This window comes from Pecten maximus, chromosome 9 (genome assembly GCF_902652985.1).
Source record: "Pecten maximus chromosome 9, xPecMax1.1, whole genome shotgun sequence".
Lineage (NCBI taxonomy): Eukaryota > Metazoa > Mollusca > Bivalvia > Pectinida > Pectinidae > Pecten > Pecten maximus.
In genome coordinates, this window is record NC_047023.1 from 23,000,079 (window position 1) to 23,027,426 (window position 27,348).

Genomic DNA, 27,348 nt, shown 5'->3' on the forward strand with positions numbered 1-27,348 from the left:
TTTAATGATTTAATACATTGGTCCAACTGTCTATATTAATATACGATAGAAGCATATAAATTATTCATATATCTATACAGAGTATGATTTGTATATAGCTCCCATCACCAGTTTCCTATAACGAACATGCTAAATCGATCTCATATCTGTTACACACCTGTGTCACTCTCTCATAATTGGATGGTTTAGACGTTGAAAATAACGCGTAATTGATACTTAAGATAATTATCTCGTATATTCGATTTACTGAGTAATTGTTCCTATCAATTTGATTCGTTTTTAATAACAATGCATACTTATATACTTACCTGTATAAAGCTGGGAATGTTTCATTGTGGAATTGTTTGCGCTTTGATACACACGACGTGTTATAGAAGTGTTAGATAGTTGTGCTGGCTACCATTCCTAAGCTGCACGCTGTACAGTCTATGTTGGTCCTACTGCTGCGGAATGATACACAAATGGATAAAAGGGATATGGCAATCACTAAAAATACAATAGGTAAGTGATGATAAGAATAAAATGTGTTAAAACAATAGGAAATTTATTATTGTCATACATTGTAAACAACACCATTGTATGTTGTACCAAGTTAACAATGTGTTTTAAATATAGACACAAAATATACTTTCAAAATACTTCATTTCTTGTATTGTCTTATATGGTGACCTAGAAATATATCATATATTACTTTTATTACGTAAAATAGACATCTTGTGATACAATATATCACTTTTGTTAAAATAGTAGCGATATTTTGTGATACATCACAATATCAGAATTTACGTTTGTTACATAAAAGTGACATATGGTGAAACATTTTAATATTACATTTGTTATTTGTGACACCTAGTAATATGCGATACGTAATACTAGTACATGTTTTGTGGAATTTCGATATCGTATATTACAGTATGATAATACGAGTGTTTCACTTAGGCGACATGTCAATGTATTGTAATATTTTATATCTAGATTACAGAAGGAAAATACATATTGTAAAATATTGCAATATTCCGATTATCGCACTTTTTACCATTCAGTAATACAAGTAAATAATCTTTAGATTTTACTATAGTCTTTATATTTTACCCGATAACATGAACATAACATCGTTACTTGTAACGTTGCTCTTAATTGACTAATAGAGCTGCGTAATAATTTTTCAGAGGAAAGAGTCCATTCAAGAGAGTTGAAAATAGGGCCCGTATTCATGAAACCATGCTTAAGCATGAGATTTGTGCTTCATCCAACTCGCTTAAAACATAAAAGAAACACCTAAACGTTAAAAATAATAACTCAACTGAACTCTTTCCAAAATTCCTTCAGGTAAACTAAAGACCAATTAATATGTCAAATTTACCACCAAACGTATTTAAGTCTGAAAACAACATTCCTATTTTAGCACGAAGACGGTTTCATGAATACGAGCCCCAGATATGAAATTAAAGCTAGATCTGTTCACGTTATAGACCATAACAAAGCAATTAAACAAATAAACAGTTACTGTCTTGACCTTTGATGTAGACTACACTCGTTATTGTGAGGATGGGTGTGATAGGATGTGTGTATGAGAGGGTACTTGTGTGTGAGAGAGAGAGGGGGTGTGTATGAGAGGGTACTTGTGTGTGAGAGAGAGGAGGGGGTGTGTATGAGAGGATGTGTCTTTGAGAGGGTGTATGTGCATGCGATGAAGCGTGTGTATGGAAGGGTGTGTGTGCGCACTCTTTGTCGACATTGTGGAAGTAATTCGAATCCACTTTCATATTGTAGATAGAAGTGATAAAAATCGAAGCAACTCTAATATCACAGGAGCCATACATGGACTTGAAGTCACAAAGAGAAACTACTTGTATCGTTGTTATGGGATTTAATTTTTGTGGAGACAATGGTTGATGAAGTCATTCCTGACGGCAATGATTGATCAATCAGTTGTGTTAAAGATCGTCTGAAAATGACATCCTCCAATGTATTGGTTGTTACTAATACTTCTACTTCAGCCCCCTTCACTGACCAGGTTGCAATAACTTGGGACGATGCTACGTGGATTCTTACAAGTTCTTTCATCATATTCACCATGCAGTCGGGTAAGTATGGGTGGTCACCCCTCACAGTTCCAGGATACTTTTAAAATGTCAGGAATTGTGTGACCCTCTTCAGGAAAAGTGACAAACACCACATATAGCCACATTTCAGCTCTTTTCCCAGTTTACCTCATATTTTTATTTTTCACAAAGTTAATATAGGAGAATTAAAGGTATACATATCCAAGCTTCAAAATACATCATGTTGGAAAATATTGCATTTTTTTTAAATACAAAGGTAGATAATTGTTCTTTTAGAATGTATGCAATGATATATATGAACATATGCTGAAGGAGAAAGATAATTACAAGTACAATGACATCATTTATTGGTCCATGTTAATTTGTTTTTTTTTCGTGAGGTCTTAATGAGGGAGTTCTGAAGATACCGTGGTGAATATGAGTTAGCGTGGTGATATGTATACAGTATATACAGAAACTGTTGGGTTTTTTTTTCAATATGATACACTTTTAATAAAAAGCTAAAATATGATCGTTGGTAAAAAATCATAAATATGTATTTTTAAGTTTAGAGTGAAACTGAAAATAGTCTGATTATTCCTACGCAAAATACAAAATGAACATGGTGATGTTTGTCTCTTTTATACATCTGTTACTGATCACCACTTTCCCTGATGGACAACGACGACAGTGCGATGACAATGCTAGATATTTAAAAGAATGAAATCACTTGGGATATAAAAAAAACAGTGGGGTAAAAGAAGGGCAAACAATAAACAAAATATATCATGAAGATCGTTGAAGACCAGGTGATCCGGAAGAGTAAGCGTGTCCTGATTTCTACGTCAAATCCATGTAACGTCACGTTGATGAACGTTAATAATTAAAGCTGATATTATGATGATTAACTCATTAAATGGCCCATCCTGTCGGAGAGACATACCCTCAAACCCTTAATAAATCAAATGCTCATATCCATACTCCGTGCATTTTCATGTCAGTGGAATGTGTTAAGGTGTGGCATTGCAGTGTGGTGACACTAAGAAATAAAAGCGATCATCAGTGTTGCCAATGTTCGTTTTCATGTGATCCATCCTCCTCGATAGCTCAGTTAGAGTGCCATCCACGTAACCTCAGGTGATGATCCGAAGTGCGTGGTTCGACTCTCCCTCTCCGTGCCGAATGTGTTTCTCAGAACGGGCCGGTCTGTGCTGTCGTGGTTGTGTCCTTGGCCAAGACACTTTACCCCAATTGCTCAGGGTGGCATGTGACGGGTATCCCGTATATATTGTTCAGTGTGGTACTCACCAACTACTACAATGGGACCTCGCTTCAAGATGACAATGGCTGTTCGTGGGGCGATAAACCTAGCATACAAACAAACAAATGTACCAGTTATGAGGACACGGACTTATAAATAAAACACGTATATATATTGTTTATCATAACAATCTTGACGACCAAGGATATACTACAGGGCAGTATATGCTTCTTGTTCTGTAAGATATTGGACTGGTATACGATTGATCTGACCTCGGATTAAACATGGTTTACTCCATCAAAAACATAAAGATATAAATGATGGGTTAATAAGCAATCTAATTCAAATCTAGATGGTCATTCTCAGCACGTTACATTAGGTTATGTATATTATCAACCAATATAATTAGAATATAGATGCTCATTCTCACCACGCTACATGAACATCTTACGACTTCGCATAAGTGGTCATGTCAGGATGACCTTTTGGATTAACCAATCAAATTACTATTTACACAATCTTGGAATTGAATTTCGTATGTGCGATATAGCATGACTAGAGTGCATAGCTTGCATAATCAACCTGTTTCAAGTAATTACGTCCAACGAAGCATATAGCTATATGCATTATGTACTGAAATGGTTATCTTAGATGCATGATGTGACGAATGGGTGAGATCGATGACATCGACAAATTGACAATTCGACCTGAAAGTCCAATATTGAGATAACAAAGGTCACCAGAACGTGACCCCTTCATATATGCCATGTCGTTAGATGTTCATGTGGCGTAGTGAGAATGAAAATCTATATTTTAATTAGAATGGTTAATAAGTATCTATTAGGATGTTCTCAGTTATAGAAACGGAACTACGGGTAATGTATTTTATGGTCTCCAAGATTAAAATGTATGTATATATACAAGTAAACTCACCAGCTTCTCTTGTAGCCAATAGAAAAAGAATTAACCAGAAATAGGTTCATATTTGAAAGTAAAAGCAACATTGATGCATATCTGATTGCCTGTTGACGATAACGAAAAGCACGTTACATAATCAACGAGACATAACGAGTTAGCTAATTACTCCGTCAAATGAATATAAATTATACATCCTAACGTAACCATTTTGTAGGTGTCCTGTTCACAAACTAATAGAGGCGATTTAATTGACAGCCACGCCTTCCTCCCTCACTCGTTATGCAATTCATTCTACTCCCACGGCCGACTTTGACATAACTTTAGGGAGAGATATAAATCTTGTATGGTGTATATTGCATAGAGAGAGAGAAAATCCTGTATGATGCATATTGCATAGGAGCAATGATTTCAACAACTTCATGTGAAAATTACACGATACATATTGTATAGGCATGGTTGTGACTAAGATTCACATCCTTGTATACAAATCGTAGTGCACAAAGGTTAGAGTGGTTTTAGACAATAGATAGGCCAGGTGCACTTTAATCAAACAGGTGATGAACCACTTTCCCCCAAGGTAATGGACAGCACCTGTGGCTAGTAATTGATTTAACATGTACAGATGTCTGCATTACCTATATATACTCTACCAGTATTACTTAATAAATATGACGAATGAAAATAATCATTTTAGGACTTGTTTGAACTTGTAACCCATGTAATCTAGTATCCTCACCAGTTTCATTCTTCGGTTAAATAGGTACTGGCTATCTTGGGCTATACAACAAGGGGGAAACGAAACAATTACTTAAACAAAAGGCAATAAATAATTTTGGGAAAGTGTAGAATTTAGCTACAATTATGTATTATATACTAGCTATTATGCCCAATGCTATTGCTCAGCTATGTCTAAAAAAAAATGTCATCAATAAGCTGAAACCAAGCTTCCAACGACACCAAGACTGTGGTTCTGTAATTATATGCGCTGTCCCAACATCAAGATAATTACAATTCAATTCAAATATTTATTGCACAATTCTTATTCCATAAGTAAAAAGATGGGGATACATATTCATAAATTAATCTTAAAAATTTACCATACGCCTTATCAAACACCTAATGTTATATATACAGTAATCTAAGCTGTATTATAGGTCGCTTTCTCAGCCTCAACCTCAGTAGCTAGATATACTATTCTACATTCTAGTTAACACACATAATTTAATTTTGCTTTACTTTGTTATGGCCACAACAAGTTCCGTAAACATCTCGATGCAGTGTGTTTGACCATTGTTAGTATAGAACCCGTTTCTGTACACTTCGCGGCGCGACTGACTAGACAATATCTAACACAACAGGCAAGAATTTAATCATAATCTAAATGAATATTGAGAGATTCGAAATAGATAAGATTAAATGGACTTATTTCTTATTGATGAACTTAATCATCCTATCTATACAAGTGCTTAGTCCATGTCGATAGTGAAGTTATTAATCCCCGCTGGTGAGGACCCGTATGCCGACATCTACCATACATCCCTAGGCATGGTTCACGTACACGATACCTGTATCAATGGCATTATCTCTACCGTTAATTAATGCCATTTAAAGTGATGTAGTTTATTAGTGATCATATTCCCTACATACCACGTACAGTCACTCATAATTCCCTATCGTAGACAGACATCCAAATTCAATATCTCTGTTTGATAAACTGTTAAAAACCCTTCCGGTCAGATCGGATAGCCACCCTGATATGGTCTTCAAATGTTGGTGATAATCCATATTTCTTTAAAACCTAGTCAGGTTCTAGTCAGTGGACATATAACAGCCAATTCCGTATGATTCATTCATTGATTGAACGCCTCATTTTTCAGTCTAGTTATGGCTATGATATCATCTGCAGAAAAAATACCTACATAAATTTATATAAAAATGTTTTAAGTTTAGTGGTTGTTGGCCTTAAATGACAACACGATAACGTGTTTACAAAATTTTGAAATCAATCTAGTGTGGATTTTTTATTGAGAGAAATTTTCATGTTAAAAGGCAGTATTGATATACAGAAACATATTGCGTGGTTTGTTTTCTGCACCACTTTCATTTTTAATCTCTTATTGTAAGTGTTTACAATACGATGTTATTAAATTTGTAAGACTCAGATATCTGTATATAAAGCTGAGACGTTCAGACAATGTATGTAACATAAAGAACGTCTGCATAAGAAACTAAGAAAATGATATGCTTAAAGCCAAGTCTAGCAAATACATTTGATATTAAAACACCAAAACTCACTGATGACTGGTATGTTACTACTAAGAAAAAAAAGTTAAACATCTTGAATGTGTCATTGAGTCTCGTATTAGGTCTAGTTGTATACTAACTACAAATTTAGTATTACGTGTTTGGTTATGTATTGTTATATTGACGATAAGTTAATCCCGATTGAACCGGAAAAGGTCACCTGCCTGACCACGTGGGTTTTCACTGGTTTTTTCCCCAGTTTTCTCCTTCAAACACTTCCATCCGTCTACCAAGAGTGATTGATGCAAGTTAATATATATGTAGCTTGTTTCGCTCTTGTTGTAAAATAAATAAAGTTTACATTTTTTAATCCCAAAACTTAATGAAATATAAGCATTGACATTGTTAATTACATTTACTTTTATTTTTGTCACGCAATCAGGCCAACCCTTCTTATATAATATTTTGATCCACTTAGCTGTATATTATCCTTAACCTTGTATTGAAAACAGCTTACACACTTAAGCGCTTAAGGGGTGCAAACACTGTTTAACAATAAAAACATTCCACTCGTAATGAACCACAATATTACAGCATGGTAAACCAGTTTTACAAAAGGTTAACGCCGTTCCTTAAAAATATAGCAATTTCAAATGAAGATTGTAATTCACATCTTGGTACACCTTATAATAAGATTAATCAATCTCCGTCATGTAATTACTTGTTTGTATAGTTACATCAGATGTGTGTTTGCACAGAAATGAAATTGGCTCTGTCACGCTGACAAGCTCTACGTACAATTTTCCTTCGGGATTTTATCCCCAATTAAAGACATGTCAGCTTTCCTTGACAGTTTTCCACCAATCGAACCACATTGTATATCATAGAAGTGTTTGAATTGTATACTATTTTACTACCAATGTTATCCCGAAATCATCTAAATGTGTTGATATGACTTCAAACATACTTATCACCCAATTGTCCTGGATTTTACTTTAACTATTTATGGTTCGCTAAGCAGAACTGATAAATTTGATACAACAAACCACAGACATGCTTCATCGATGGTGTTTAGTTGTACTGCAGGCACATGTCACTGGTATCGATGTCAACATCACTTTTTACTTTGTTTGCTGCTGATCAATAAAACATATACTTCAGATGTTCCATTGTTATCCGTATCAATAGTGCGTCTTTTTTCTCCTATGACGCATTGTCAACTGGCTTTAGTCACGCGATTCAATATATATGAATTCAGTAGTATATGTATCAAATTATTCTGTAAGACACACTAGTCACAGGATTAGATATATCATATAAGCAGTATATGTATCAAATTATTCTGTAAAATACACAAGTGACATGATTCAATATATCATATAAGCAGTATATGTATCAAATTATTCTGTAAAATACACAAGTGACATGATTCAATATATCATATAAGCATTTAGAATATATGTTTCAAATGATTCTGAAAAACACGCTAGTCACAAGATTCAATATATTATATAAGCTGTATACATTTCAATTGTTTCTGTAAACCACACAAGTGACATGATTCAATATTTATCATATAAGCAGTATATGTTTCAAATGATTCTGTAAAACACACTAGTCACAGGATTAGATATATCATATAAGCAGTATATGTTTCAAATCAAATATACCTTTTTTCAAATTGCATCATAAAGTTGTTCTAGTACCATCAGTAATGCTGTAAATCAAAACTGCCCAGAAGAGAATAAAAATGAACCTAAACACAAGTTTAAACAATGAAGGAAAGGTGTTAACAAGCCCGTTATTTTAATCTATATCGTATTTTGGAAATACAGTCAACCATCGTTATCTCGAGGCCTGATAACTGGAAGACCAAAATTATCTCAAATATTTTGTTCCAACGATGGAAATTATGTGTAAAATAGACTCGGTTACCTCGAATACACGGATACCTAGATGTTTTTATATGCTTTATTAAATGACTTCGACTGTATATCATGAACGTGTGTTATATATCCATCGTGTAAGACTCATATGCAGATACTTTTTTAAATAGGAACATATCACTTCTCAAATATATGTTTTCTTCCAGTGTCAGAATAAGAATAAATATAAAAAATTATTAATGTTAAATGTGGTTACAAAAAGTGAATAATAAAAATAATTTGGAGTTATAATTACTGCTGTATCACAGCAACATAGTCTTCTCTTGACTCCCGGAGCTGCCATTTCGGCGCTAACGGCTTACACACGATATATCACGTACTCATTTACAGCTGAGTCGACTGGAACACAACGGAGTAAAGTATCTTTTTCAATGATACACTACAGCCCCCGTGCCGGTACTCGAACTATCGACCCTTCGGTAATGTAGCCCTATGTCCTACCACTAGATCACTGTGCCTCTACAAATGATTTTCATATTGAAACATTGTTTGACATGCTTATGACTTCAATAATTTGTTTTGAAACGGTAGAGTAATATAAATTCAATATAGACGAGTTCTTTTTCGCACGAAGTGTAGGGATCTAGGGAATAGAAAATCAATAATTCATATATCAATAAATATTTATGAAAGGGTTTATATAACATGCATTACAAAATAAACAATTATTTTTTTTTTTAAATGCAGAGATTGGTTCATCAATGAAATGTGTATATTTATTGATGTATGACATGATTTGGCTGACATGGAATGACCTTTTATTATACGTTATTGGAGGTGATATTTATACATCTAATTATTTTGTTACACTGAGGTATGGTCGATAATCCCTTTGCTGTCACAAAACCAATTGTTTATATCATCAATTTATCAAATATGATATTCCGTATGCCTTAAGTAAATCCACCAATTCAGCAACATCTATCTCAATCAATTCTAACTAAATCACATTTATTGGTATATTAAACATTAAACTGCCTTTTGATATGAGTTTAAAGGCAATTTGATCTTCCACTAGCTAGGTTGCTGAATAATAGCACAGACCGCGTTTTCTGGCCATTTGTCAGTATCATAGACTTGAAGGGATGCATGCCATTATACATGCAACATGACATTTAAGAATAACTACAATACAAAGCAACTATTTAGTTTACCCCAGTAAAGAAGGCATTGTTGAATAATATTATTATGTTTAGAAACAACCAAACCGTTGACCACCGTTGATTACACAATGAAACAAAATTATCATAAATTTGACCTTACTTTTCATCCGGGAAATATACCCGCAAATCCGCCATTTCTACATCATCAAACTCCATTTGATAGCAATAAGCATTTCATCATTTTATTTTTCGGCGTGTATTTAAACATGTCTGTTAGAAAACCCTGGGTCACTATTGATGCATCCATCCACAAAATCCTGATACTTATAAAAGACTGTCGAGGTGGTCAAGCGACGCAATAGGAGACGCAGGTCTCTTCATTACTTATAGTTAAGTGGAAAGATAATGGGAAAAATAAATAAAATAAAGAGAAATAAGTCGTATTTTTATTTCAATATTTAAGGATATTTTAAATGAATACTGTATTTGGTAGGATACCAAATGAACAAGTACTATAGCCATATGCTGAATTCTCGTTTACTTCGGTACATCTATATACTCGGATCAGACTATTGATTCCGTTTTGATAATGCTTTTGTGTTTGTTAAGCAGCTTTGTTATATTGAGGTGTAGTCGATAATGCCTTTGTTGTCACAGAATCAATTGTTTATATCATCAATTTATCAAACATGATATAGTTTGTACCTTATTTTATAGACATCTTACCAATTTCTTTTTATCAGCCCTCACTTTGTGATATCGGTTTTATGAAGTAATATACATTTTCATCTCATGTTATAACTCGGTGATCCTATCCATCACTAAGGGGCGATATCTCCAATATATTTGCTTTAAATTATTCAAAGGTATGTCGACTTTTCTAGGTATATCAATTAGTTATCGATCAGAGAATATTAATATTTAATTGAAAACATGCATCCACATCAAAACCATGATCTATTGATCTACAACACAATCAACGAAGGTTTATTAGATAGGCAAACAAGATTAAACAGACAATGCGCCCACATATATAATAAGTTACTATGACAACAGCACAATAGACTATCACATATTTAATAAGTTACTATGACAACATGACAATAAATTGTCACATATTTAATAAGTTACTATGATAACAGCACAATAGACTATTACATATTTAATAAGTTACTATGACAACATGACAATAGATTGTCACATATTTAATAAGTTACTATGACAACAAGACAATAGATTGTCACATATATAATAAGTTACTATGACAACAGCACAATATACTATCACATATTTAATAAGTTACTATGACAACATGACAACAGATTGTCACATATTTAATAAGTTACTATGACAACGGGACAATAGACTATCACACATTTAATAAGTTACTATGATAACAGGACAATAGAATGTCACATATTTAATGATAAGTTAGTATGACAACAGTACAATAGACTATCAAAAATAAAAATCAGTTACTATGACAACGGGATAATAGATTATCACATATATAATCAGTAACTATGACGACAGGACAATATACTATCAAAAATATAATTAGCTAGTATGACGACGGGACAATATATTCACATATAAACTTAATCCGTTACTATGGCGACAGGAAATTAGTGGTTCAAATGAGCATTTTACCTCAGTATTTTTGTGTTTTTCGTTAGTATTTTTATGTTTTCGGTTAATATTTTTGTGTTTTTTCGTTAGTATTTTTGTGCTTTACATTAATATTTTGTGCTATACATTATTACTTTTGTGGTTTATATTAGCATTTTTGTGGTTTACATTAGAATTATTTGTGGTTTACATCGGTATTTTATTGTTTTTCGTTTGTATTTTTGTGGTTTACCTCAGTATTTTTGTATTTTTCGTTAGTATTTTTTAAGTTTTCCGTTAGTATTTTTATGTTTTCCGTTACTATTTTTATGTTTTCCGTTACTATTTTTATGTTTTCCGTTACTATTTTTATGTTTTCCGTTACTATTTTTATTTATTTACTTATCAAAGAAGTCAATGTTCGACATGATGATGAATACGACAGAAATACTTTTGATCGATTTTTGACGAATATAAAAGGGGATCTAACGTATTGAAATAGGACATCGCTGATAGATCATACATATATATATGAAGTAATTTACATCCTAGGTACATTCGTACTTTGTAGTTAGTGCGTAGTCTTGTTATAGTTAGTATTACTATATGTATGATCATGTCAGTGTATCAGGCCGACCATCACTGCGCCAGTGAAACGTTTTCTTTTAAGAACATCGATGTGGTGCAGCGGTATAAGCTGCGGGTATTTCTGGCCAGGCGATTGGGTGCCGTAGGCCGTGAGTTCGAGGCCCGGTCAGGGCACGAGTCATAAAATTGTCTTCCTTCGTCAATTGTGTTACTATTATATATATATCAAATAATTAGCGCAATGTATGATATGCACTATGTGTTGGTGATCCGAAGATAAAGATTTGAATTTCCTGTCCGAGTTGTACTCGATGAATATATGTATTTTTATTGCCCACGGTCATTATTTCTTCAATCATATTTTTTGAAATATGTTTTTATTAACAAAAAATGGATCATATTCCATAATATGCATTGATTTAAAAAGTCTATTGATTTGTGATTCAGATACATAATGATTCATCAACTACAAACATTATCATTGGTAAGAACAGCGTGTGTTCGGAAAGGTATTTGATTACAATGTCTGATCGTCCATACACACAGGGATGGACTACATGATATAAGTACCTAAACATTGTGCTGTTGGTCTCTCCTCTGTCTTGATATAGTAAAACATTCTATTCCACATTTTGGATTTTCTTCTCCCACGTTTAATCCTCATAGGTCAAAATTAGTGGATATATATAGAATCATACAAATGTAGACTGGTGCTTTAAACACGTGGCAGTAAAAGTCTCAGTTTGGGCCCAATGGTTGCTATCGCCGATAAGTGTTATTTTTTTGTATATAAAAACCTTGATGTTATGTGGTCATGATATGACATGAAATTAAGATGAGGTCAGAGACCATTCCAAGAGGGGATAATGTGGAGTTCATTTCCCGATTGGTCCAATTTTGACGAAATGTATAAGAGTAACAGTGATCAGCGATTTCCAACAGAGGACCAAAACAGGCACTCCTCTTAAAACATTAGCAAAAAATAGCATTTTCCTATTAAAAAGCAACACTTTCACAAAGATATGAGCCATTCCTACTATACATTTTAAAATAATTCTGCGTAACGGAAATAATTATAAACCAATAACATCAAGTGTTTTATGATTATATGTGTTTATCTGTATGAAAATTAAAACTTACTATTACAGGGTTTGGTTTACTAGAGGCTGGAGCCGTGACCAATAAGAACGAAGTGAACATAATGGTCAAAAATGCAGCTGACGTCATTTTCGGTGGCTTGACGTATTGGGCGTTCGGGTTCGGCCTCAGTTTCGGAAAGGACAAAGGTGCCAATTTGTTTTGTGGTATAGGACACTTCTTTGTCGACGCAGACGATGATCAAATGGGAGTCATATTTTCTACTTTTGTGTTCCAACTTTCTTTCGCGACAACCGCTACAACAATTGTGTCTGGCGCAATGGCGGAGCGAACGAAACTCTCATCCTATATCATCTTCAGTTGTGTTAATACAGTGGTGTATTGTATTCCTGCGCACTGGCTATGGGACGAAATTGGCTTCCTACGCAAACTCGGTGTTGTAGACATTGCCGGTTCCGGCGGTGTACATCTGATCGGAGGTAGTTCCGCGTTTGTGGCAGCAGTCTTGCTTAAACCCAGGTTAGGGAGGTATGACCACGGAACAGAATCGCTACCTATGGGAAATCCTGTCAATTCACTCCTCGGAACATTCATGCTGTGGTTAGTACCGTAATAGTTGAATAAAATATCAAAACTCTAAGAAAGAGTGTGTGTTTTACACTTAAATTCAGAAGTAAACAGGTTTTGATGTTACTTGGCAATACTGTATTCTTATGAAATAACTTTAAAGTATTGTTCAAAATGAACGCAAACGTGTATATCAAACCCGCGCGAGATATTTTTCTTACAAAGAAATAACTACCGTCTAAATTCATGCCAGGTACTAGAACGTGTCGTAACGTTTTATATAGACTGAGACGACATGTGAAACAATGCTATATCTATCAATTTTCTTCAGTAACATAATAATGTTTATTTGATGAATCAAAGTCTACTAATTTCAAATGTGATATAATTTCCGGTCAATAGGTGGGGCTGGCTGGGGTTCAACTGTGGGAGTACGTTTGGTATATCCGGTGCAAAGTGGAAACTGGCTGCTAAGTAAGTATAGTCGATATGGTCTGTTGGTACACTGGCTATGCTTACATATTACCTATCTTCATCAATAGGTATAATAGGTCATTAAGTGCACCTAGAGTTCAATTGACCTAAAAAAAGACAAATGACAACGCTAATATTAGTTCCAAAATTATTACTGATATTAAGTCGTTTGAAAAACTATCATAATTATTTATAGATTTTATAATTAAGCGAAAGCCTAATTTGTAAAATTAATCTAGTCAGCTACCTCATCAACACCTTTTTGTATGTCAAATAATTGTTGACTGTGACGTTAAAATAGCCATGCCAGATAGTCCGTAGCTTTTCACATCAGTGATTCCTCTATAAAGAGCAATTATTTGATTATTAATGAAGTCAGACTGATAATAACAGTGTTGTATTTAGCAGCTACTCAATTGAAATGATAAATAAACACTATATGGTAAACTACCCTTGGGATCAATCACTACGCCTCCAACCCGGGATTAGAATTGTTTTAGCAACAGCGTATCTATAACATAGACAACTATTGTATACGTAATACCACGGTTCGGTGACAACTGTGGAGATAAAGCGCTCTGTTATTAAGCACACTAATACCACACCAGTGTTCAGGGTTATCATCGTGTCCTTTCCCCCAGAAAGTATTGTACTACATGTAACGACAACGAAATGACGAAGAAGTGGGGAATAAAAATTTGCTATTTCATTGACAACATCATTTGACAGTGTGTTAATTTAAGATAAAAACAAATTACAATTTTAAAACAATTTTGTCATAATATACGATGCATTAAATATTGTGGTAGTACATCTTATACGACTAAATGTGTTTGGATAGGAAATAGTTACCATTTTTGGTCACTGTTTTGCCTCTGTCTGTAAGGATTGATTATTGCTTCTCTATGTTTTGGTATCAAAACAGTTTTTGTTGTTTTCCTTCGTGTTGGTGCCATCCCTATTCGTATTACCTTCCCCTCGTATTTGGTGTCTCTCCTGTTCGTATTGTTGTCGTTCCCTCTGTTTAGGTGTCTCCCCCGTTCTTATTGTTGTCGTTCACTTTGTTTTGGTGTCTCCCCCGTTCTTGTTGTTGTCGTTCCCTCTGTTTTGGTGTCTCCCCTGTTCTTGTTGTTGTCGTTCACTTTGTTTTGGTGTCTCCCCCGTTCTTGTTGTTGTCGTTCCCATTGTTTTGGTGTCTCCCCTGTTCTTGTTGTTGTCCTTTACTTTGTTTTGGTGTCTCCCCTGTTCTTGTTGTTGTCGTTCACTTTGTTTTGGTGTCTCCCCCGTTCTTGTTGTTGTCGTTCCCTCTGTTTTGGTGTCTTCCCCGTTCTTATTGTTGTCGTTCACTTTGTTTTGGTGTCTCCCCCGTTCTTGTTGTTGTCGTTCCCATTGTTTTGGTGTCTCCCCCGTTCTTGTTGTTGTCGTTCCCTCTGTTTTGGTGTCTTCCCCGTTCCTATTGTTGTCGTTCACTTTGTTTTGGTGTCTCCCCCGTTCTTGTTGTTGTCGCTCCCTCTGTTTTGGTGTCTCCCCTGTTCTTGTTGTTGTCGTTCACTTTGTTTTGGTGTCTCCCCCGTTCTTGTTGTTGTCGTTCCCATTGTTTTGGTGTCTCCCCTGTTCTTGTTGTTGTCGTTCACTATGTTTTGGTGTCTCCCCTGTTCTTGTTGTTGTCGTTCACTTTGTTTTGGTGTCTCCCCCGTTCTTGTTGTTGTCGTTCCCTCTGTTTTGGTGTCTTCCCCGTTCTTATTGTTGTCGTTCACTTTGTTTTGGTGTCTCCCCCGTTCTTGTTGTTGTCGTTCCCATTGTTTTGGTGTCTACCCTGTTCTTGTTGTTGTCGTTCACTTTGTTTTGGTGTCTCCCCCGTTCTTGTTGTTGTCGTTTCCTTTGTTTTGGTGTCTCCCCTGTTCTTATTGTTGTCGTTCACTTTGTTTTGGTGTCTCCCCCGTTCTTATTGTTGTCGTTCCCATTGTTTTGGTGTCTCCCCCGTTCTTGTTGTTGTCGTTCCCTCTGTTTTGGTGTCTCCCCTGTTCTTGTTGTTGTCCTTCACTTTGTTTTGGTGTCTCCCCTGTTCTTGTTGTTGTCGTTCCCTTTGTTTGGGTGTCTCCCCGTTCTTATTGTTGTCGTTCCCTTTGTTTTGGTGTCTCCCCCGTTCTTATTGTTGTCGTTCACTTTGTTTTGGTGTCTCCCCCGTTCTTGTTGTTGTCGTTTCCTTTGTTTTGGTGTCTCCTCTGTTCTTATTGTTGTCGTTCACTTTGTTTTGGTGTCTCCCCCGTTCTTGTTGTTGTCCTTCACTTTGTTTTGGTGTCTCCCCTGTTCTTGTTGTTGTCGTTTCCTTTGTTTTGGTGTCTCCCCTGTTCTTATTGTTGTCCTTCACTTTGTTTTGGTGTCTCCCCTGTTCTTGTTGTTGTCGTTCCTTTGTTTTGGTGTCTCCCCTGTTCTTATTGTTGTCGTTCCTTTGTTTTGGTGTCTCCCCTGTTCTTGTTGTTGTCGTTCACTTTGTTTTGGTGTCTCCCCTGTTCTTATTGTTGTCCTTCACTTTGTTTTGGTGTCTCCCCCGTTCTTGTTGTTGTCGTTTCCTTTGTTTTGGTGTCTCCCCTGTTCTTATTGTTGTCGTCACTTTGTTTTGGTGTCTCCCCTGTTCTTATTGTTGTCCTTCACTTTGTTTTGGTGTCTCCCCTGTTCTTGTTGTTGTCCTTCACTTTGTTTTGGTGTCTCCCTTGTTCTTATTGTTGTCGTTCCCTCTGTTTAGGTGTCTCCCCTGTTCTTGTTGTTGTCGTTTCCTTTGTTTTGGTGTCTCCCCTGTTCTTGTTGTTGTCCTTCACTTTGTTTTGGTGTCTCCCCTGTTCTTGTTGTTGTCGTTCCCTTTGTTTGGGTGTCTCCCCGTTCTTATTGTTGTCGTTCCCTTTGTTTTGGTGTCTCCCCGTTCTTATTGTTGTCGTTCACTTTGTTTTGGTGTCTCCCCCGTTCTTGTTGTTGTCGTTTCCTTTGTTTTGGTGTCTCCCCTGTTCTTATTGTTGTCGTTCACTTTGTTTTGGTGTCTCCCCCGTTCTTATTGTTGTCGATCACTTTGTTTTGGTGTCTCCCCCGTTCTTGTTGTTGCCGTTCACTTTGTTTTGGTGTCTCCCCTGTTCTTATTGTTGTCCTTCACTTTGTTTTGGTGTCTCCCCTGTTCTGGTTGTTGTCGTTCCCATTGTTTTGGTGTCTCCCCTGTTCTTATTGTTGTCGTTCACTTTGTTTTGGTGTCTCCCCCGTTCTTGTTGTTGTCGTTTCCTTTGTTTTGGTGTCTCCCCTGTTCTTATTGTTGTCGTTCACTTTGTTTTGGTGTCTCCCCTGTTCTTGTTGTTGTCGTTTCCTTTGTTTTGGTGTCTCCCCTGTTCTTATTGTTGTCGTTCACTTTGTTTTGGTGTCTCCCCCGTTCTTGTTGTTGTCGTTTCCTTTGTTTTGGTGTCTCCCCTGTTCTTATTGTTGTCGTTCACTTTGTTTTGGTGTCTCCCCCGTTCTTGTTGTTGTCGTTTCCTTTGTTTTGGTGTCTCCCCTGTTCTTATTGTTGTCCTTCACTTTGTTTTGGTGTCTCCCCTGTTCTTATTGTTGTCGTTCACTTTGTTTTGGTGTCTCCCCCGTTCTTGTTGTTGTCGTTTCCTTTGTTTTGGTGTCTCCCCTGTTCTTGTTGTCCTTCACTTTGTTTTGGTGTCTCCCCTGTTCTTGTTGTTGTCGTTCCCTTTGTTTGGGTGTCTCCCCGTTCTTATTGTTGCCGTTCCCTTTGTTTTGGTGTCTCCCCCGTTCTTATTGTTGTCGTTCACTTTGTTTTGGTGTCTCCCCCGTTCTTGTTGTTGTCGTTTCCTTTGTTTTGGTGTCTCCCCTGTTCTTATTGTTGTCCTTCACTTTGTTTTGGTGTCTCCCCCGTTCTTATTGTTGTCGTTCACTTTGTTTTGGTGTCTCCCCCGTTCTTGTTGTTGTCGTTTCCTTTGTTTTGGTGTCTCCCCTGTTCTTATTGTTGTCCTTCACTTTGTTTTGGTGTCTCCCCTGTTCTTGTTGTTGTCGTTCCCATTGTTTTGGTGTCTCCCCTGTTCTTGTTTTGTCCTTCACTTTGTTTTGTTGTCTCCCCTGTTCTTGTTGTTGTCGTTCCCTTTGTTTGGGTGTCTCCCCGTTCTTATTGTTGTCGTTCCCTTTGTTTTGGTGTCTCCCCCGTTCTTATTGTTGTCGTTCACTTTGTTTTGGTGTCTCCCCCGTTCTTGTTGTTGTCGTTTCCTTTGTTTTGGTGTCTCCCCTGTTCTAATTGTTGTCGTTCACTTTGTTTTGGTGTCTCCCCCGTTCTTATTGTTGTCCTTCACTTTGTTTTGGTGTCTCCCCTGTTCTTATTGTTGTCGTTCCCTCTGTTTAGGTGTCTCCCCTGTTCTTGTTGTTGTCGTTCCCATTGTTTTGGTGTCTCCCCCGTTCTTGTTGTTGTCGTTTCCTTTGTTTTGGTGTCTCCCCTGTTCTTGTTGTTGTCCTTCACTTTGTTTTGGTGTCTCCCCTGTTCTTGTTGTTGTCGTTCCCTTTGTTTGGGTGTCTCCCCGTTCTTATTGTTGTCGTTCCCTTTGTTTTGGTGTCTCCCCCGTTCTTATTGTTGTCGTTCACTTTGTTTTGGTGTCTCCCCTGTTCTTGTTGTTGTCGTTTCCTTTGTTTTGGTGTCTCCCCTGTTCTTGTTGTTGTCGTTCCCTTTGTTTGGGTGTCTCCCCGTTCTTATTGTTGTCGTTCACTTTGTTTTGGTGTCTCCCCCGTTCTTATTGTTGTCGTTCACTTTGTTTTGGTGTCTCCCCCGTTCTTGTTGTTGTCGTTTCCTTTGTTTTGGTGTCTCCCCTGTTCTTATTGTTGTCGTTTCCTTTGTTTTGGTGTCTCCCCTGTTCTTGTTGTTGTCGTTCACTTTGTTTTGGTGTCTCCCCCGTTCTTGTTGTTGTCGTTCACTTTGTTTTGGTGTCTCCCCCGTTCTTGTTGTTGTCGTTTCCATGTTTTGGTGTCTCCCCTGTTCTTGTTGTTATCGTTCCCTCTGCTTTTGCTTCTTCTTTGCTCCTATTCTTGTTTCTCCTGTTTTTATCTCAACACCATCTATGATGTCTTTTCCTCTTCCCCTGTACGTGCACCAATATCGAAATATACTTTGCGTGTTGACATTATTCCTATCTTACAGAAGTGCCATTGTAACATTATTGGGGTCTATTGGAGGTGGTGTGATTGGTATCACTGTCAGGTAAATTGATTTATCTTTATACAGATATGTTTATTTAATTCGTTATTTGAGAAGCTAAATGATTCTGATACCCATGTTTGGTTTAATAATTTGAACAGCTTAAACCCACATGTAAATCAACAATGAAAGTATTACCTACACACACATTGAACAATGACGGTTGTCAAACATCAATATTATGTAAAATGAGATTGAATTCCCGAACTCTGATAATTCGAAGCACATGTTTTACCCGAAGTAATTAAAACTACGTTCCGACAGAAAAAAAGTATGTATAAAATATAATCGGGATATCTTAAGTTATTAATGACCCAAATGGCTTCAAGGTAACAAGGTTCGTTTGTAGCTATTTTAGGACAATAAAAACGAATTTCACGGTAGTTATTACATTGCAATGAGATTGACGATAGCTATTGTCAGACAGTATCACGTAAACAAGATGATTGATGGCTATAGAAAATCGATATCAACCCACACTGGTATTGTGCATCTTGATAAAAAATATTGACGGTTGCCATAACATAAGATTCATCAGTATATGACAAAAAAAATTCTAGGCAAAACTTTTGAAAATCAATACTACATGGCTTTTTTTTTAAATGTATTTGTTCTGTAGTAATTGTTTTTCTTGTTTTTATAGTTTCTTCACAAGAAAGGGCAAATTTGAAATAGAATACATAGTAAACAGTATTCTCGGAGGCCTCGTTGCGATAACAGGTAATTAAAGATAATTAACATATCATATCTTATTAAAGTTAAATGTATGTTTCCATCTCTATCAAACAATACAATGAAGACAATATCATTTCACCACAGATATTTAATACACTATATATTAGTTTCCTACACATAATACTATATCAAATACACTATTTTATGTCTCGTACACATTATACCATATCAAATACACTAGTTTATGTCTAGTACACATTAAACAATATCAATACACTATTTTATGTCTCGTTCACATTATACCATATCAAATACACTATTTTATGTCTCGTTCACATTTTACCATATCAAATACACTATTTTATGTCTCGTAAACATTATACAATATCAAATACACTATTTTATGTCTAGTACACATTATACCATATCAAATACGCTATTTTATTTCGCCTACACACAATACCATTAACCTGGAACAACAATAGGGACACATTGTTACCTGCGGACAGGAGACTTATTACCTATACATGTATATCTAACACTGATGTATCGATCACAACAATGAAAATAATGCTAGACTCCCCAAAATTCTTTTTAGATGCAAGGTTTTTGTATATTTTATTATTTTCTATTTTACGTTATTTTTTCAATGACCGAGCAGTTGAATTCGAACCAAAAAGAGTTATTTAATTGGAAAAATTGATGTACATTTTGGAAGTAAAGCGGGGCGAAATCCGATTATTTTAATAAAGCTCATAATAAGCAGAGATACATGTTAAGCATTGTTTTAAGTATTGTTTGGCTTAGGAAGGTTACAATGTAATTACAAATCTCAATATATTGTTCGAATTGTATATAATCAAAACCATTGTTTTATATAGAAACATGTAAAGGAGACACTTATATTATACAATACATGAGTCGTACCTTTTTTAATATTGCTCAGCTTCTTGTGCCATCATCAGACCGTGGGAGGCCCTTATCGCCGGAGCCATTGGGGGACTAATCGCGATATACGCACCTAAACTGATCAACTGGATGAGGGTAGATGATCCAGTGGACGCTGTGTCCATCCACGGAGTCGTCGGTATATGGGTAACATGGCATTTTAACAACGTAATTAGTTGTTGTCTAATTACCATGAATATATTATTTCTTTTGCTCCTAACGCTTCAGAGTCGTGTTTCTACAAATAAAGGTAAGATTTTATATTAAACATGTGATACACGGAAAATGACAGGTGTTGTCAACGAAGTTTGTTTAAATGCATGACGTCATCGCTGAAACAGAAGACGCTTACCCTTCCGGATGATATGGTATTAATATCCATGCACTATAGAAGCGTCTCCATGTAAATCTTTTTTTCTCCATATTTTCGCAGTTATATTATTTCGAATTACGGATTCGTTTAAATATCGTTTTATTTTTATCACTGTGCTTTCCTTGTCTAATATATTAACATCGTATAATAGACATGACGTAAATATTACAAGTATTGGGGTATTATTTGAGAAGCGTGTTTGATTTCTTATCCTTCATTGTTCATTATTTTTCAGGGTCTATTGGTAGTAGGACTTTTCACGGAAAATGATCACTTAGAAAACCTGACATTTGGACGGAGCGGCCTGTTTCATGGGGGCGGTCTCTACCTGTTGGGAGTTCAAATCTTAGCAGCTCTTATTCTCGCTCTATGGGCATCCCTCTGCACATTTCTTCTCCTAATGGTAAGCTGTTTAATACAGACCGTTTGTTTTACAATAAGGAGAAGTACTGGTTTATAATAAGTTCAGTTACAAATCCATGTTTTCAAAATGTTAGATTTTCAGCAAAGAACTCCTTATCGGATAGGTTAACCCATGTATTTACCCCCTAATTTATCCACAGTAACCCACAGAGAGCGAATACTTAAGAAGAAAATACTCAATACTAATAACAGCAATTGGCAGCAAATTATTCGCAATTTTTGGAGATACAATTTTTTATTTAATCTGTATCTTATATGCATTTTTCAACAAAAGGTATCTTTGAACATCACTGAAACATTATTGTAGTTTACCTTACCCGACTTTTCATTCATTTTGACAATGCTGCATTCATGATTTTGTAAAGTCCAAGAAGATTGTTGGATGGGAAGCTCTGCAGATAGAGCCCGCGTGTTACACTTAGTTACTCCCAGTCTTCTGCTTCTCTGTTAACAATTGTTTAGGTCCATCTTGATTTCACCTACTCACTTTCTAGATTTTCCCCTCCTCGAGCATCACTGACAGGTCCTTGACGGACGAAATTGCTGCATGATGCAGCTTTGACTGTAAGAAATGTAGATTTGATGAAATTGAAGAAATGTTTTCTTTAACTGTCCTCTGTATAAAAAGCCGAGGATTGTTAAACGTGTTGACGAGAATCCTGTCTTCGGATAAACTGCAGCTTATAGTGGACTCTTGCTTACTCTTTAAACAGTCCCTAGAATTGGGGAGAGTGAAAAAGTATAAGATGCGTGCCTAAATGATATTGTTCATGTACTTACAGAATTTCTGTTCAATGGTTGTTGTATTGATATGATTCATACATATATGTATTGTTTGTTATGTAACTTTGCCTTCAAACTACTTCTTTGTAGTTACAAATGTGCAATTACATGAATATTGACATAGTGTGACGACACACTACACATCTCAGAAAAAAAATGTACAGTTTAAGTCCGTTGCATTTTCTGTTTTTCAGCCCATCAAGTTGACTATTGGTATCCGTTTATCTCCACACGAAGAGCTCCTCGGATCAGACTATGTAGAGCATAACATAAAACATAAGGAAACCAATATCATCTTTTCTCGTCCATCAACTGCACGTAATCGAATCTTAGCCAGTAGAACTAACCTAAACAGTGTTGTCTGTGATCAAATGTCAACAAGTGAGAGGACTCACGTGATTCCGGATACTGAAACCTCGGTATCTGATGTTATTGCAATAACTGACTTCCTTGAGGAAAGCATCGAATCTGCCGAGAATCAGGCCGTCATATCAACTGACAGTACACCAAAACGTAAATGTCCACAAATTGCTTGTTTTTGCTGCAAGCATACGAATCGAACACTAGTTATCAATTCGTAATCACGCTAATGTTTAAAGTGTATGGTATCTTCAGAGGAAGAGAAATATTCCACAAATGCTAAAGTAATATTTATTTTTAAAACAATTACGTTTGATTGGCTTGAATTGGACGGACGAACCCAGATGCTGTTTGGATGTGTGCGTGTTAAAAAGTGAGAAAATCGTAAAGGGCACGTGACCCAATTCCTTTTCACATACGATTTGAACATCGTGTAAAGATATTTTACTGACTACAGTGTTATTCTAGCACAAAGGACGTGTCTCTCATCATCAACATAGTAGTAAATTGAAGCACCACAAACGGGTAAGATCATATGCAGCACTTCTAAACTCAAACTTGATGACTCACCAATTGGAAACAAGCGGTTTCAATCACAAAATGGCAAAACGGTCCTGATGGATGGTTGTGTATGGATAGTAAGTGTTTTCTGTGTGAGTATCCACACTAGATTAAAAAGTGTCCTTCATCTGTACTGCGATACAGATATACCATGTTTAATTACTTTGTATATGTTCCATTACATGGTTGATCTTGCGTGTCCATGTTATATGTAATTCATAAAACGAGTTTGATAATTTGACACGATGCAACTAAATGGGAATAAAAAGTAAAACGGTGCCCCATAGAAAACAACATTTTGTATTGACTTAAAGGTAAATGATAATAAGACGTGGAGCCTATTTGAAGATACCCCTTCTATCCATTCTCAATTGGCTGCAAACAATAGTAAGTTCAGAAGGCAATGTTATGACGCTTTTGACCCTGTTTCGACCGAAACGTAACCTTCATTATAACCCCCTTTAAAGTAAATTTTTCTCCCCATTCTTACTAATTAAAAGCATTTCAACTTTGCATAGCATGCGGTCTTCTTTGCTCTATATGCAATTTTTAGGATTTTAAATTCATCATCACGCAAGAGGCCCAGAGGGGCTGAATCGCTCACCTGGTACTAATATTTTTATAAATGAAATTCGGGAACGAAAATTACATGAAATACGAATAAGATCTATACAAACGTGAAAAAAGTTATGCCTTCGACAAGTAGTCCACGCCAAATATCTATAGCAATTGAAACTAACGCCCAAAGATGATATATGTTTGTGTTGCTGATTTCGTATCAATAGGTAGAATACCATGGTTACCAAATTTTCCCCCGAAAAAAAAAAAAAAAACAAATTTTTTTTAAAAAAGGGGGTTAAATTTCAAAAAAAAAAAATTTTTTTTTTTTCCTTTTTTTAAAAAAAAATTTACGTTTTTTTTAAAAAATTTTTTTGGGTTTTAAATGTTTTTTTTTGGGTTTTTTTATCTAAATAGGAAAAAGGGAAAAAAAAAAAATTCCCAAATTTTTTTTTGGGCCCCTTTAAAAAACCCCCCGGGGGTAAAAAAATTTTTTTTAAAAAAAAAAAAAAAAAAAAAAAAAAAAAAAAAAAAAAAAAAAAAAAAAAAAAAAAAAAAAAAAAAAAAAAAAAAAAAAAAAAAAAAAAAAAAAAAAAAAAAAAAAAAAAAAAAAAAAAAAAAAAAAATTTTTTGTGGTTTGGTTTTTGGGGGTTTTGGGTGTGTTGGAATGGTTGTTTGCGTGGTTTTGTGGTGGGGCCGGTTTCGTTAAACCTGGTTTTTGTTAATTTTTTGGTTTGGCTTTACTGTTGAAACCCCAAAAAAAAATGATGGGATGGTTTTTTTGTTGTTTGGGGGGTCAATGGGTTTTCCGGGGTTTTGGGGGTTTGGTTTTTGGGGGTTTTATTTTTTTTTTTTGTGTGGGTTTTTTTGTTTTCGGTTTGGTTTTAAAGGGGTTGTTTTTGAAGGGGTTTTTGGTTTTGGGGTTTGGGGTGTTGTATGTTTTTTGTTTTTGTTTTGTGAAAAAATTTTTGGTGTGAATTTTTTTGGGGGTTGGTTTTTTTGGAGTTTTTTTAGATTTTTTTTAATTTTTTGGGTGTTGAATTTTGTGTTGAAAATTTTTTGTAATTTTTTTTTGGATTTTTTTTTAGATTTTTTTGTGGAGGGTTTTTTGGTAAGTTTTTGGGTTTTTGGGGGGAGGGGTTTGTGTATGGGTTTTTTTTAAATTTTGGTTTTTGTGGGATGTTTTTGGGTAAAAAGTTTTGGGTGGATTTTTGTTGGAGGTTTTGTTGTGGCTGTTTTGTTATGGTTTTGGTTTTGGGGTTTTTTGTCCCTTTTTTTTTTGAGCTTTTTGTGGGGAATGGTTTGTGTTGTGAGAATGGTTTTTGGGTTGAGTTTGGTCTGGGTTGCGAGGGTTTGTTTGGGTTGGCGGGTTGTTGTGTCGGTGTGGCTGGTTTGTGGTGGGGGGTTGGTTTTGTGGTTTTTGGTTTTTTTTTTGTTGGTTTGTTTTTGGTTTTTTTTAGGTTTTGGGGTTTCCTTTTTTTTTTAAAAGGTTTTTTTTAATTTTGTGTGTGGATGGTTTTTTGTAATGGTTTTTTTGGTGGTTTGTGTGGGTGGTTTTGTGTGTGGTTTGGGGTTTTGGTTTTTGTGGGTGTTTTTGGGGTGGTTTGGTGTGGGTGGTTTGTGTTGTTTTTGGGTTGGTTTTGGTGGTGGTGGTTGTGTTGGGGGTTTTGGTTGTGTGAGTGGGTTTGTGTGTGGTTTTTGTGTGTGGGGGTTTTGTGTGTGGTGGTTTTTGGTGTTTTGGGGGTTTTGTGGGGGGGTTGGTGGTTTTGGTTTGAGCTGGTTTGTGTGTGTGATGGTTTGTGTGTGTGAGATGGTTTGTGTGTGAGATGGTTTTGTGTGAGAGGGTTTGTGTGTGAAATGGTTTGTGTGTGTGAGATGGTGTGTGTGTGTGAGATGGTTTGTGTGTGTGAGATGGTTTGTGTGTGCGCGGGTTTTTGTTTTTGCCCTGTTTTTTGTTGTGCGCTTTTTTGTTGGCGGGTTTTTTTGTGCGCGGTTTGTGGTGTTTTGGCTGGTTTGTGTGGTGCGCGGTTTTGTGTTGCGCTGTTTTGTGTTTCTGGTTTGGTGTTGTGCGCGGTTTGTGTGTGCCTGGTTTTTTGTGTGGCTGGTTTGGTGTGCCCTGGTTTTTTTGGTGTGGCGCTTTTTTGGGCGGGTTTTTTGGGTGTGCCTGGTTTGTGTGTGTGCCTTGGTTTGGGGTTGTTGGTTTTTTTTTCCGGGGTTTGGTGTGCGCTGGTTTTTTTTTTTGTGTGCTGGTTTGTGTGGGGGGGTTTTTGTTGGAGGTTTGTGTGGGGAGATTTGGTTTTTTAATTTTTTGTGGTGTGAGAGGGTGGTGTGTGTAAATGGTTTTGGTGTGGTGGTTTTTTGGTAAGGGGTTTTGTGGTGTGGGGTTTTGTGTGGTGGTTTGGTGGGGGGGTTTGTGGCTGGTTTGTGTTGGCGCTGGTTTGTGTGTGTGCGCTGGTTTGTGGTGTGCGCGGTTTGTGTGTGTGTGATGGTGTGTGTGTGAGATGGTTTGTGTGTGAGATGGTTTGTGTGTGTGCGCTGGGTTTGTGATGTGCGCTGGTTGTGTGTGGGGCGCTGGTTTGTGTGTGTGCGCTGGTTTGTGGGTTGTGCTCTGGTTTGTGTGTGTGCGCTGGTTTGTGTGTGCCTGGGTTTGTGTGTAGTGCGCTGGTTTGTGTGTGTGTGCTGGTTTGTGTGTGAGATGGTTGTGTGTGTGAGATGGTTTGTGTGTGCGCTGGGTTGTGTGTGTGAGATGGTTTGTGTGTGTGAGATGGTTTGTGTGTGTGAGATGGTTTGTGTGTGAGATGGTTTGTGTGTGTGAGATGGTTTGTGTGTGTGAGATGGTTTGTGTGTGTGAGATGGGTTTGTGTGTGTGCGCGGGGTTTTCGTGTTTTTTTTGTGCGCTGGTTTTGTTTTGCGCGGGTTTTGGGGGTCGTGTTTTTTGTGTGCCGGGTTTGGGGTTTTGGGCGGGGTTTGTGTGGTGCGCTGGTTTTGTGGGCGGGGTTTTGTGTGCGCGGTTTGTGTTTTCCCGGTTTTGTGTCCCTTTGTTTTGGGGGTGCGCTGGTTTGTGTTGTGCGCTGGTTTGTGTGTGGCTTTTTTATTGTGTGCGCGGGTTTTGTGTTGTGCGCTGGTTTTGTGTGCCTTTTTTGTGTGTGGCTGGGTTTGGGTGTCCCCTGGGTTTGTTTTGGGGGCGCGGTTTGTGGGCTTTTTGGTGCGTTTTTTTTGTGTCCCCGGGGTTTGTTGGGGGGTTTTTTTGGGGCGGTTTTTGTGTTGGGGGTTTTTGTGTGGGGGTGGTTTGTTGGTGTGGGCTGGTTTTGTTGGGGTTTGTTTTGTGTGTGCGCTGGTTTTGGTGTGGCTTTTGGTTTTTTTGGTGTGGCTTTTTGGGTGTCCTTTTTTGTGGTTTTTTGTGTTTGTGGTTTGTGTGTGGGGTGGTTTGTGTTTTGGGGGGGCGTGGTTTGTGTGTGGGGGTTGGTTTTGGGGTGCCTGGTTTTTGTGTGGGGGTTTTGTGGGGGTTTTTTTTTGGTTTTTGGCTGGTTTTTTGTGGTGGTTTTGGTTTGGGGGTTTTTGTGGGGGTTTTTTTGGGGGGTTGCCCCCGGGTTT

The 27,348-nt window shown here is 36.6% G+C and overlaps 1 protein-coding gene across 1 annotated transcript; it reads left to right on the plus strand.

Annotated features, from left to right (window-relative positions):
* The first annotated feature begins 170 nt into the window (after positions 1–170).
* Positions 171–23,453, plus strand: LOC117335018 (putative ammonium transporter 3). The gene is made up of 9 exons (XM_033894909.1): positions 171–501; positions 1,774–2,087; positions 12,862–13,411; positions 13,781–13,852; positions 19,017–19,076; positions 19,717–19,793; positions 20,695–20,843; positions 21,305–21,472; positions 22,470–23,453. Exons 2-9 carry the CDS (start codon positions 1,955–1,957, stop codon positions 22,854–22,856), a joined length of 1,596 nt encoding a protein of 531 aa, XP_033750800.1. The 5' UTR covers positions 171–501; positions 1,774–1,954; the 3' UTR covers positions 22,857–23,453.
* The last annotated feature ends 3,895 nt before the right edge of the window (positions 23,454–27,348 follow it).